This window comes from Camponotus floridanus, unplaced genomic scaffold (genome assembly GCF_003227725.1).
Source record: "Camponotus floridanus strain SB8 unplaced genomic scaffold, Cflo_v7.5 scaffold10, whole genome shotgun sequence".
Lineage (NCBI taxonomy): Eukaryota > Metazoa > Arthropoda > Insecta > Hymenoptera > Formicidae > Camponotus > Camponotus floridanus.
Genome location: NW_020229215.1, coordinates 3356626 through 3368008, shown reverse-complemented (window position 1 = coordinate 3368008; position 11383 = coordinate 3356626). Strand labels below are relative to the sequence as shown.

Genomic DNA, 11383 nt, shown 5'->3' with positions numbered 1-11383 from the left:
GAGTATTCAGCATGATACCTTTGAACTAATCGATGCTCCGCCATTGTTATTTCTCAGTATAGTGATCACAATTGAAATAATTTATGCAATATATACGTTACCAAAAGTGGGTAAACAAAAGTCATAAATAAACATATGGACGAAAACATACATGGTTTTTGATCATAAATTTTCCTTGTATAGATAAAACTGCTTCTAATAAATATGCAAAAATATTGTCTTTCTTCAAAGTTGGATGAAGAGACTAAAATATATAATTTGCATGGGTTATATGCACGAAAATTTGGATATATTTATATAAGTGAGTTTAATAATGCAGTGTATTATGTGCATAATAATATAGTGCAGAAAAAACAATAAAAATTTAAATGGATTTTTAAATAGATTTAAATAGATTTTTCTATAAATTCAGTCTACTAAATAATTTTAAACGACTGAATTTATATAAAAATCTATTTAAATATTTACTATTGTTTTTATGTACTTATACACATACATATATATACATACATACATATATAATTTATAATAATTATCGATATTTTTGAAAAAGCATTTTACTTTTTATAATAATGATATATTTATTCGATAATAATCATAAAAATTTGCCGTTTTTATATAAATTAGCTTTGTTAGTCGGTCACCCCATCGTGTTACAATCTATAACATTATTGACCAAGCTTATCAATACAAAATCCAAAGAGGAGGATACATCGTCAAATACGCAAAGAATCCAAACGGGACTATTTTATATCGTAAATTATATGATCGATGTAGACACATATTATGTTCTAATGTTCATACATATATCTATATGCGAAATATGTTATGTGTTCCTAAGAGCTACATTGGATATCCTGTATGTAACATTGATTGAATACTGTTGTGGATTATTCGAAAGCTTGAGGTAAATATATAATGAATCTTGTCGTATATATAATAAATCTTGCTCTAAACCAAAGAAAATTTTGTTTAAATTTTGTTAATACATTTTTTAAATACTTGGATAATATTAAATTTCAGATATAGATTAGAAAATGCATTCGATTTCGAAAACAATAATGGTGGTTTAATATTAACACAGATTACGTCTTATTCAAATATCGTATACTGTATTCGAAGACATATCGAAACGATGCAGTGAGTATATTTAAATGGGTATATTTCTATCATATAATAATAATCTCAAATAATATCTTTATGCATTAGATTTATTGCTATTATGGAATCGATATACAGCATACCTTTCTTTGCACATGTGGGGTTTCTTGTAATATGTTTAAGCATTGTAGGATTTCAGGTATATACGTTTTATGAAATTTCTATGACACGTTTTACATATAATTTTACATGATGCACAAAAATTATTTAATATAAATTATAAAATATAATTAATTTAAAATTGAATATATAATATTATCATATATATGTTATTCATATTATGCTATTTTTTTTTAGATGATAACATACACGAAAAATATATATAATTTTATATCATGTTGTATTTATATGAGTGGATTATTAATCAATATATTTCTTAAAAATTGGCAAGGTCAAAAAATCATAGATTCCAGCGAGAAGATATTTGAATCCGTGTACGTTTTATACAACATCTAGTAATAGCTTCTTATAATATTTTTTTAATGAAATCGCCCATCAGACTGCAATAAAAATGTAATAACACAGTCGTCAAATAAATACATGGAATTATATATAAATACATGGAATAAACCATGGAAATCTTGCGAAATTTGCAGATATAACTCAAAATGGTACAATATGCCAATAGCGACACAAAAGCTCCTTATAATCATAATGATGACAAGTCAAAGACCATTGAAACTCACTATTAGTAAACTCTTCGCAATGTCACACATAAGTTTTTACGCGGTAAGTATAATTATTTCATGCTAATACGTGCTTTATTGAAATAAAAAAAATTGTTTCAGGGAATACGCATATCATTATCATACTTCATGCTATTGCGCTCTCTACAATAAATATTTCAAATACAATTCATATTTATATTAATACTTTAATAACTGAGGAGATATTACAGTTTATGTAAATAATTTAATAAAATCCTGAAACAATTGTTATATAATTTTTCCAATAAAAACAGTTTTTTTAAAACAAAAAACTAATTTAACTTTTTGAAAATTGTCGTACAAATATTTATTGACATGAACAATTTTTCATAATTGCTATTAGTATTTAACAGTAATTTTTTTTATAAGTTATAAAATTTTAACAAATAATATCAATATTTAGCAATTATTTATGATGAAACTATAAGTCACATATTGAAGATATAATACTTGAATAACTGAGACTGTATGCAATAGACTCGAAAACTTTTATTAACAGCAATAAAATAAACTAATTGAAATACTTTTCACTTTTATCACAAGATGTCATTTCTTTCAAGGCAAAAGAAAAATTAAAACCTACTAAAAGAAATTTGTAGAATAATATTTTCTATAATTTTCAAATCATACGATTCTCTTTCATAGAATTGATTGAAAATTTACTTGCAACAGTACCAAGCTATAGAAAGAATCGATAAAAGTTCCTTTTATTCTCAAAATTCTGTCTTTCATCTAATGCAATCAATGTTTATATTGCTTCGCAATCTGCAAAAGAAATACTACCTTTAATCCTCGATACTTTTGAATATAATCAACTGCGCAATCGATCGCAAATAGCTTTTAATAGTAGTAGCTTGTTTCACAGCATGAATGTGTTGACAACATGTGCATGTCGCATACACATGGCAATCAATATTAAACGGAATTTATATTAACCTTATAAAGATAAAAAATACGACAAGTATATAAAAAAATCAAAAAATTTAAAAAAGTGATAAAAATAAAATATTTAAAAACCGATATGAGATCTATAATACTATTAGCCAAGTACAATAAATTATGTGATATTAATTCGTAATCGATACTAAATGAATTAAAATTACTTTAATTCCTAATGCATTTTTTATATGATGTACATAATTTAAAAAAGCTTTACACAAATTCTAAATCGCATAAATGACCTTCAGATCGAAGTAAGATATGAAAACTTGGCGTGATGGAAATCTTGCGAAATTTGCAGATATAACACAAAATGGTACAATATACCAATAGCGACAAAAGGATTAACTTACGCGCTTTGATTCTGATAAAATATGTATAGTTGTCGTAATTAACGAACATTCAGGAAATTTTCAACAATAAAAACCTAAATATTCTCTTGATGAAAGAAGAAGCATTATTCTTCAAAGCAATCAGCATTAAACGACTGTACCATTTCGACTCATATATATAATGTGACTTTTTCTATATATGAGTAAAATTTTCATGTCTCTTTTATATGAGTCAAATATACTACGACAATAATTTCAATCCAAATAGTCCTTTGGATTATGTCTCTTATACAATTTACAAACTTTTTACATAATTTACAAACATAATTTTGCAATTTGAAGAATTAGTCTTGATTAGTCTATATCGATCTTGTGGCACAAATATGTTGACATGCGTTTTGCGTGATGTACGGCAATTACAATTTAAGCGGAATTCTTGATACAGACTACCCATTGATTGTCTGCGACAATTGAAGTTAAACAGAATTCTTGATGAGATATTTGCAATCTATGCGTCATTCTTGCAATAGCAGCGATAGATAGAAGACAGTATGAATAATATCGACCAATTTGACCAATTCTTTAAAAATTCGCATTACGACGTTATTCGCCTGATACTAAGTATTAGCGGTCTATGGCCTTTCCATATGTTAAGAAGACGCTACGTGATATACCTCGCAATGATACTCGTACTCGGATCTGGATTTACATTTGAGGTAAACTAAAGACAAATGTTTTGTCACATTTTCAAGTTTTGTACATTTTTTAATTTTTGCTTATGTCTACTGTCTATCAAAAATTATTGAATTTAAATATTATAGTAATAATTATGCTAATTAACGAAATTTATACTGGAATATATGTATGTAATAATGTAGATAGATTTATATATCAATTTTATATTCTATTTTAAATATACTTGACAACATAATTTACAATCGGACAATTCAGTTAACATTATATGTTATTATAATGTGTTATATATGATTATTATACGTTTGCTTGATATAAATCACGTGAGAAATGTAGATATTGGGATTAATAAGTATTTGGCATGATACTTTTGAACTAATCGATGCTCTGCCAATATTATTTCTCGGTATAGTGACCATAATTAAAATGATTTATGCAGTATATACGTTACCAAAAGTGGGTAAACAAAAGTCATAAATGCTAATAATAAAAGTACGGACGATAACATACATGATTTTTTATCATAAATTTTCCTTATATAGATAAAACTGCTTCTAATAAATATGCAAAAATATTGTCTTTCTTCAAAGTTGGATGAAGAGACTAAAATATATAATTCACATGGGTTATATGGACGAAAATTCGGATACATTTATATAAGTGAGTTTAATAATGCAGTGTATTATGTGCATAATAATAAGGTGCAGAAAAAACAATAAAAATTTAAATGGATTTTTAAATAGATTTAAATAAATTTTTATATAAATTGTCTTCTAAATAATTTTAAACGACTGAACTTATATAAAAATCTATTTAAATATTTATTTAAATATTTTTTTATTTAATTTTTTTTATTTATTTATTTAATTTTTATATTTAAATATTTTTTTTTTCTGTACTTATACACATATACATACATACATACATATATAATTTATAATAATTATTGAAACATATATAATTTATAATAATAATCGATATTTTTGAAAAAGCATTTCACTTTTTATAATAATAATATATTTATTCGATAAAAAACATAAAAAATTGACGTTTTTATATAAATTAGCTTTGTTAGTCGGTCACCCCATCGTGTTCCAATCTATAACATTATTGACCAAGCTTATCAATACAAAATCCAAAGAGAAGGATACGTCGTCAAATACTACGCAAGGAATCCAAACGGGACTATCTTATCCCGTAAATTATATGATCGATGTAGACACATATTATGTTCCAATTTTCATACATACGGCTATATGCGAAATATCTTATGTGTTCCTAATAGCTGCATTCGATATCCTGTATGTAACATTGATTGAATACTGTTGTGGATTATTCGAAAGCTTGAGGTAAATATATAATGAATCTTGTCGTATATAATGAATCTTGCTCTAAACTAAACCAAACGAAATTTTGTTTCAATTTTGTTCATACATTTTTTGAACACTTGGACAATATTAAATTTCAGATATAGATTAGAAAATGCATTCGATTACAAAAACAATAATGGTGATATAATATTAACACAGAATACGTCTTATTCAAATATCGTATACTGTATTCGAAGACACACCGAAACGATGCAGTGAGTATATTTAAATGGGTATTGACATTTCTATCATATAATAATAATCTCAATGCATAAATAATATCTTCATGCATTAGATTTATTGCTATTATGGAATCAATGTACAACATACCTTTCTTTGTACACGTGGGGTTTCTTTTAATATGTTTAAGCATTGTAGGATTTCAGGTATATACGTTTGATGAAATTTCTATGGCACGTTTTACATATAATTACATGATGCACAAAAATTATTTAATATAAATTATAGAATATAATTAATTTAAAATTGAATATATGATATTATCATATATATGTTATTCATATTATGCTACCATTTTTTAGATGATAACAAACACGGAAAATATAAATAATTTTATAAAACATTACAGTTATATGAATGCATTATTAATCAATATATTTTTTGAAAATTTGCAAGGTCAAAAAATCATAGATTCCAGCGAAAAAATATTTGAATCCGTGTACGTTTTATACAACTATCTAATAGCATTTTATAATATTTTTTTATAAAATCGCGCCTCAGACTGCAATAAAAGAATAATAGTACGATCGTGAAATAAATACATGGAATTATAAATAAATACACGAAATAAATCACGGAAATGTTGCGAAATTTGCAGATATAACACAAAATGGTACAATATGCCAATAACGACACAAAAGCTTCTTATAATGATAATGTTGACAAGTAAAAAACCATTGAAACTCACTATTGGTAAACTCTTTGCATTATCATACATAACTTTTAACGCAGTAAGTATAATTATTTCATGCAAATACGTGCTTTATAAAAATAAAAAAAATTGTTTAAGGTAATACGCGCATCATCATCATACTTTATGCTATTGCGCTCTCTACAATAAACATTTTGAATACAATTCATATTTATATTAATACTTTAATAACTGAGGAGATATTACAGTTTATGTAAATAATTTAATAAAATCCTGAAACAATTGTTATATAATTTTTCCAATAAAAAAATTTTTTTTTAACAAGAAACTAATTTAACTTTTTGAAAATTGTTCTACAAACATTTATTGATATGAACAATTTTTCATAATTACTATTACTATTTATCAGTAGTTTTCTTTATAAGTTATAAAATTTTAATAAATAATATGATTATTTAGTAATTTATAATGAACTTATATTAATCACATGTAGAAGATGTAATACTTGAATAATTGAGATTGCATGCAATAGACTCGAAAACTTTTATTAATAAAATAATAAAATAATAATAAAAACAGTAATAAAATAAACTAATTGAAATACTTTTCACTTTTATCAGAAGATGTCATTTCTTTCAAAGCAAAAGAAAAATTAAAACCTACTAAAAGAAATTTGTACAATAATATTTTCTATAATTTTCAAATCATACGATTCTCTTTCGATAGAGTTTATTGAAAATTTACTTGCAACAGTACCAAGATATAGAAATGTAACGGTACGGCCTATCCCGTTCGCCACGGACTGGCTCGCCGGTGCCAAGGTTCGGGAGTAGATAGGAGAGTCAAGCTTACGAGTCCTCTTTCAATAATCAATTTATTGGTAAATATCTTATGCTATGCCTTATCCTACGCGGTGATTATAACTACCTTTTATTACGCGGGCTTAGCCTACGACGGTGCGCTAGTACTTATACTTCTAACTTAACCTACGGACGCTTACGGTTAACTTAGCCTAGACGGTCGGTCGCGGTTTCGGTCGGCGAGCGTGTCGCGGTTGCGGAGTGCGGCGGTGCGCGGAGGCCGAGTGCCGGGCAAACCCAGGCTGCGGAGAGGTCAGACCCGTCTCCGTCGGCGTGCACGGTCAGGAAGCCGAGTGCCGGGCAAACCCAGGCTGCGGAGAGGTCAGACCCGTCTCCGTCGGCGTGCGCGGTCAGGAAGCCGAGTGCCGGGCAAACCCAGGCGGCGGAGAGGTCAAACCCGTCTCCGTCGGCGTGCACGGTCAGGAAGCCGAATGCCGGGCAAACCCAGGCGGCGGAGAGGTCACACCCGTCTCCGTCGGCAGGAACGGTCAGGAAGCCGAATGCCGGGCAAACCCAGGCGGCGGAGAGGTCATACCCGTCTCCGTCGGCAGGAACGGTCAGGGAGCCGAATGCCGAGCAAACCCAGGCGGCGGAGAGGTCACACCCGTCTCCGTCGGCAGGAACGGTCAGGATTCAAGAAGTCTCGGTTATTCCCTGAGATTCAGAACTGGTCGGAAGTTGGAAAGGAATAAGGTATCGGTCTGTTGCGCGAGCCGGCTTTTATACGGCTCGAGGGCCCCCCACGCTCGCGTGCGTCACGGCGGGAGTAGGACTTGGTGGGGAAACATAGACGGGATCGCAGGTGGGCGCCAGAGGCGTCGAGTAAGGAATTTACTCGAGAAATTACTGTAGTCAACTCTTTATTTTATAAACCCATAAGAACAATTTAAAGAACCATGAACGAATGAATATGAACGAATTAACACTACTATTTACAATATTATTTACAGGGACGATGCGAGAGCATCGTCACACCACCCCGCGCTCAGGGGGGTCCGTCGAGGCGTCGTGCTGCTCGGGGGCGGCCGTCTGGGTGGAACCTGATCACCCATCGGCCCGACGCGGTGCGGACCTTATACCTCCGCCCGATGATGGCCGATCCGGCGGGGACCTCGACCACGCCCAAGCGGACGGGAATGGTCCCGGCGATAGGTGGCCTGGCGGTCTGCGGTCGGATGGCGGGTGGTCCGACGGGCGTGGATGGCCCGGTGGTTGCAGGCCGGGCGATAGGCGGTCCGACGGTCGTAGGTCGAGCAGTCGCGGGGTCGGCGGTCATGGGCCGGGTAGTCGGTGGACCGGTGTTCGCAGGCCGGGCGGTAGGTGGTCCGACGATCGCAGGCCGGGTTGTATACGGCCCGGTGTTCGTTGGCCGGGTCCTAGGAGCTCCGGTGGAGGTGTGCGGTCCGGTGGTCGGTGGCCTGGCTGTCGAGGCCTTGCCGGTCCTGGCAGCTGGCGGACGGCTGTTAGCCGACCGGGGGTCGGCCAGGGCGGCGATTCTTCCGCGGCGGCGCGGCTTAATTTCCGGCGGCGTCGTCAGGATGATCGCCTTCCGCCGGTTTGCCTGGTCGGATCGCTGGACGGATGTCCCGGGCCGCGGCGGTCGTCGGGATCGTCCCGGGCTCGGGGTCGCTGGCGGCGGCTTGGCAGGCGTTGGCGGCGTCGTGGTCGGCGCGGTAGTAGGCCCGCTTACTTCGGACTCCGAGCTCGAGCTTATGGCTCCGAAGAGTTCGTCCATCTCGTGCCGGTCCATAGCGACTGTTAATCCGCTCGCGGTTGCCCGGCCTTATATACCCGCTACACTGCTCCTGGAGGGGATTTGTTCGCGGAATTTCCGATGGCTCGGGGTGTCCCGTGGTTCCAGTGGAAGTAGCGGAGTCCGGTCGCAGGTCGGGTAGTCGCGGTGCCGGCGGTCGTAGGCCGGGCAGTATGTGATCCGGCGTTCGTAGGCCGGGCAGTAGCTGGACCGGTGGTCGTAGGTCGGGCAGTAGCTGGACCGGCGGTCGTAGGTCGGGCAGTAGCTGGACCGGCGGTCGTAGGTCGGACAGTAGCTGGACCGGCGGTCGTAGGTCGGGCACTAGGCGGCCCGCCATCCGTAGGTCGGGCAGTAGAGGGTCCGGCGGCCGCAGGTCGGGCAGTAGGTGGCCCGTGGTTCTAAGGGAAATTCCCTAGCAACGGAGTTCGTCCGAACGCTCCAAGGTGGCGGTACTTCGGCGTGGTCGGTAGCTTTTTGCCGGATTATGCGTTATCCTCGTCCACCCGAGGACTTTCTGGTATGTTCGGTTGCGGTTTCAGGTCCTGTACGTGGATATGCCGATGCCATTTCCCGTGTTCGTCGCGTAGGTCCACGATGACTGGGGATATTATCCTGCGTACTTCCATGGGCCCCGAAAATCGAGGGGCGAGTTTGGCGTTAAACGCGTCATCGCGGCTGGACAGGGGGCGTTCTCGCTTCCAAACCTTGTCGCCCACCGGGGGGCGCCAGTCGCGTCGCCTCATGTTATAATGGCGCTCCTGTTTTTGAAAGGCTCGGGCTAGGTGCACCCTGGCGACCTCATAGGCCTCTTCCAGGCGTTGTCGATGCGACTCCGGGGAAGTCGAGTTCGGCGTTGGTTGTCGCTCGGCAGGATGGGGAGGTGCCAGTTCGCGGCCGTGGAGCAGAAAGGCTGGGGTGTATCCGGTGGCCTCGTGTCGAGCGGTGTTCACCGCGAACTGCAACGCGTCGATGTGCTCGTCCCAATCCCGGTCGCCCACGTATTGACTCATGGTCTTGATGGTCCGATTCACCCTCTCCACCGGGTTGCAATGCGGCGCGTAGACAGGTGACGTGCGGTGCTGGATCCCGAACGATGCCAGCAAGGTACGGAACTGGCGGGAGGTGAACTGAGTCCCGTTGTCCGAGATGAGTTGGCCCGGGCATCCATGCCGGTAAATGATGCGGCGGGTCACTTCTTTCGCCAGTGCCGTGGCGGTGGCGCGTCGCAGGGGAACCATCTCGACCCATTTGCTGAACCGGTCCTGGGCGGTCAGGAGCCAGACATGTCCACGGACCGAGCGTGGCAGAGGACCGACTAGATCCACTGAGACTTGCTGCCACGGGGCGGTTACTGGGGTAGCGTGTAGATTCCCGGCTGGTCGTTGTTGCGGCACTTTGTGGGCTAGGCAGCTCGGACAGCTCCGAACGTACCGGGCTGTCTCCCGGAACATCCCCGGCCAGTGGTACAACCGGGCGAGTCGGGCGATGGTCTTAGCTACTCCTAGATGCCCTGCGGTTGGGTCGTCGTGTAGCCGGCGCAGGATGTCGAGCCGCTGTTCCCGAGGGACGCATTGTTTCCATTGCTCGGTGGAGGGTACCTCGCTAAAATCCAGGTCGTGTAGCACATGTCGAAACAGTTGGCCGTCACGTATCTCGTAATCGGGGTACTCGTCTGGTCGGCTCTTTACCTCCCGGAGGAGGCGTTGGTACCATGGGCACGCTATCCGGTGTTGCATTGCGTTGAGCTGCGGCTCCCGGGAGAGGGCATCGGCTACTTGATTTTGTCCTCCTCTTCTATAGTGTATGGTGAAGTCGAACTGTTGCAGTTCGAAGAGCCACCGCCCCAGGCGTCCGGATGGATTTTCCAGACGTTGCAGCCACTTGAGGGACTGGTGGTCTGTTACGACGGTGAATCGATACCCCTCCAAGTAGTCTCGCATTCGCCGGATTCCCCATACCACGGCGAGACATTCCAACTCGGTCGCACTGTAGTTCCGCTCGGCACCGTTGAGCGTTCGGCTGGCGTATGCGATTACTCGCTCTCCCTCCGTCTGGTGCTGCGTTAGCACGGCTCCTAGCCCATGCGAATTGGCATCGGTTTGTAGCAGGAACGGCTTCTGAAAGTCCGGGCAGGCCAGAACCGGTGTGGAGGTCAATGCTGCCTTCAGTTGTTGAAAGGCTGCGTCCTCGGGGGTCCCCCATATCCAGCCAGCTCGTTTTTTGGTCAGTGCGGTAAGCGGCGCCGCTAGTGTCGAAAAATTCGGGATAAACTTCCGATACCACGAGGCCATTCCTAAAAATTGCCGGACCTTACGCACGGTGGTGGGAATTGGCCACCCGGTGATGGCGCTCACTTTGTCTGGGTCCGTGTGTATCCCTTGTCGATTAATCACATGTCCTAGGTAGCGGAGGCTCGGACGGCAGAAGTGGCACTTATCCGGGTTTAAGCGTAGCTTTGCTTCACGTAGTCGCCGGAATACCTCTCTCAAGTGTTGCAGGTGTTCGCTGAACGTCTTGCTGGCGATTATTATATCGTCCAAGTATACAAAAACGTTAGGTTCGAGGTCGGGGCCGATCACGGTATCTAGCAACCGCTGGAAGGTCGCCGGGGCCGAGTGCAACCCGAAAGGCATGACCGTAAATTGGTACAAACCCTTCCCTGGTACGGTGAAGGCG

The 11383-nt window shown here is 39.2% G+C and overlaps 2 protein-coding genes across 2 annotated transcripts; one reads left to right on the top strand and one right to left on the bottom strand.

Annotated features, from left to right (window-relative positions):
* The first annotated feature begins 4932 nt into the window (after positions 1–4932).
* Positions 4933–6283, top strand: LOC112638066 (putative odorant receptor 85d). Its single transcript, XM_025409096.1, has 6 exons — positions 4933–5181; positions 5301–5417; positions 5498–5588; positions 5745–5881; positions 6041–6173; positions 6233–6283. Exons 1-6 carry the CDS (start codon positions 5039–5041, stop codon positions 6281–6283), a joined length of 672 nt encoding a protein of 223 aa, XP_025264881.1. The 5' UTR covers positions 4933–5038.
* Positions 6284–7939: 1656 nt separating this feature from the next.
* Positions 7940–8704, bottom strand: LOC112638064 (gibberellin-regulated protein 14-like). Its single transcript, XM_025409092.1, has one exon. The coding sequence runs from the start codon at positions 8702–8704 to the stop codon at positions 7940–7942; it is 765 nt and encodes a 254-aa protein (XP_025264877.1).
* Between the last annotated feature and the right edge of the window lie 2679 nt (positions 8705–11383).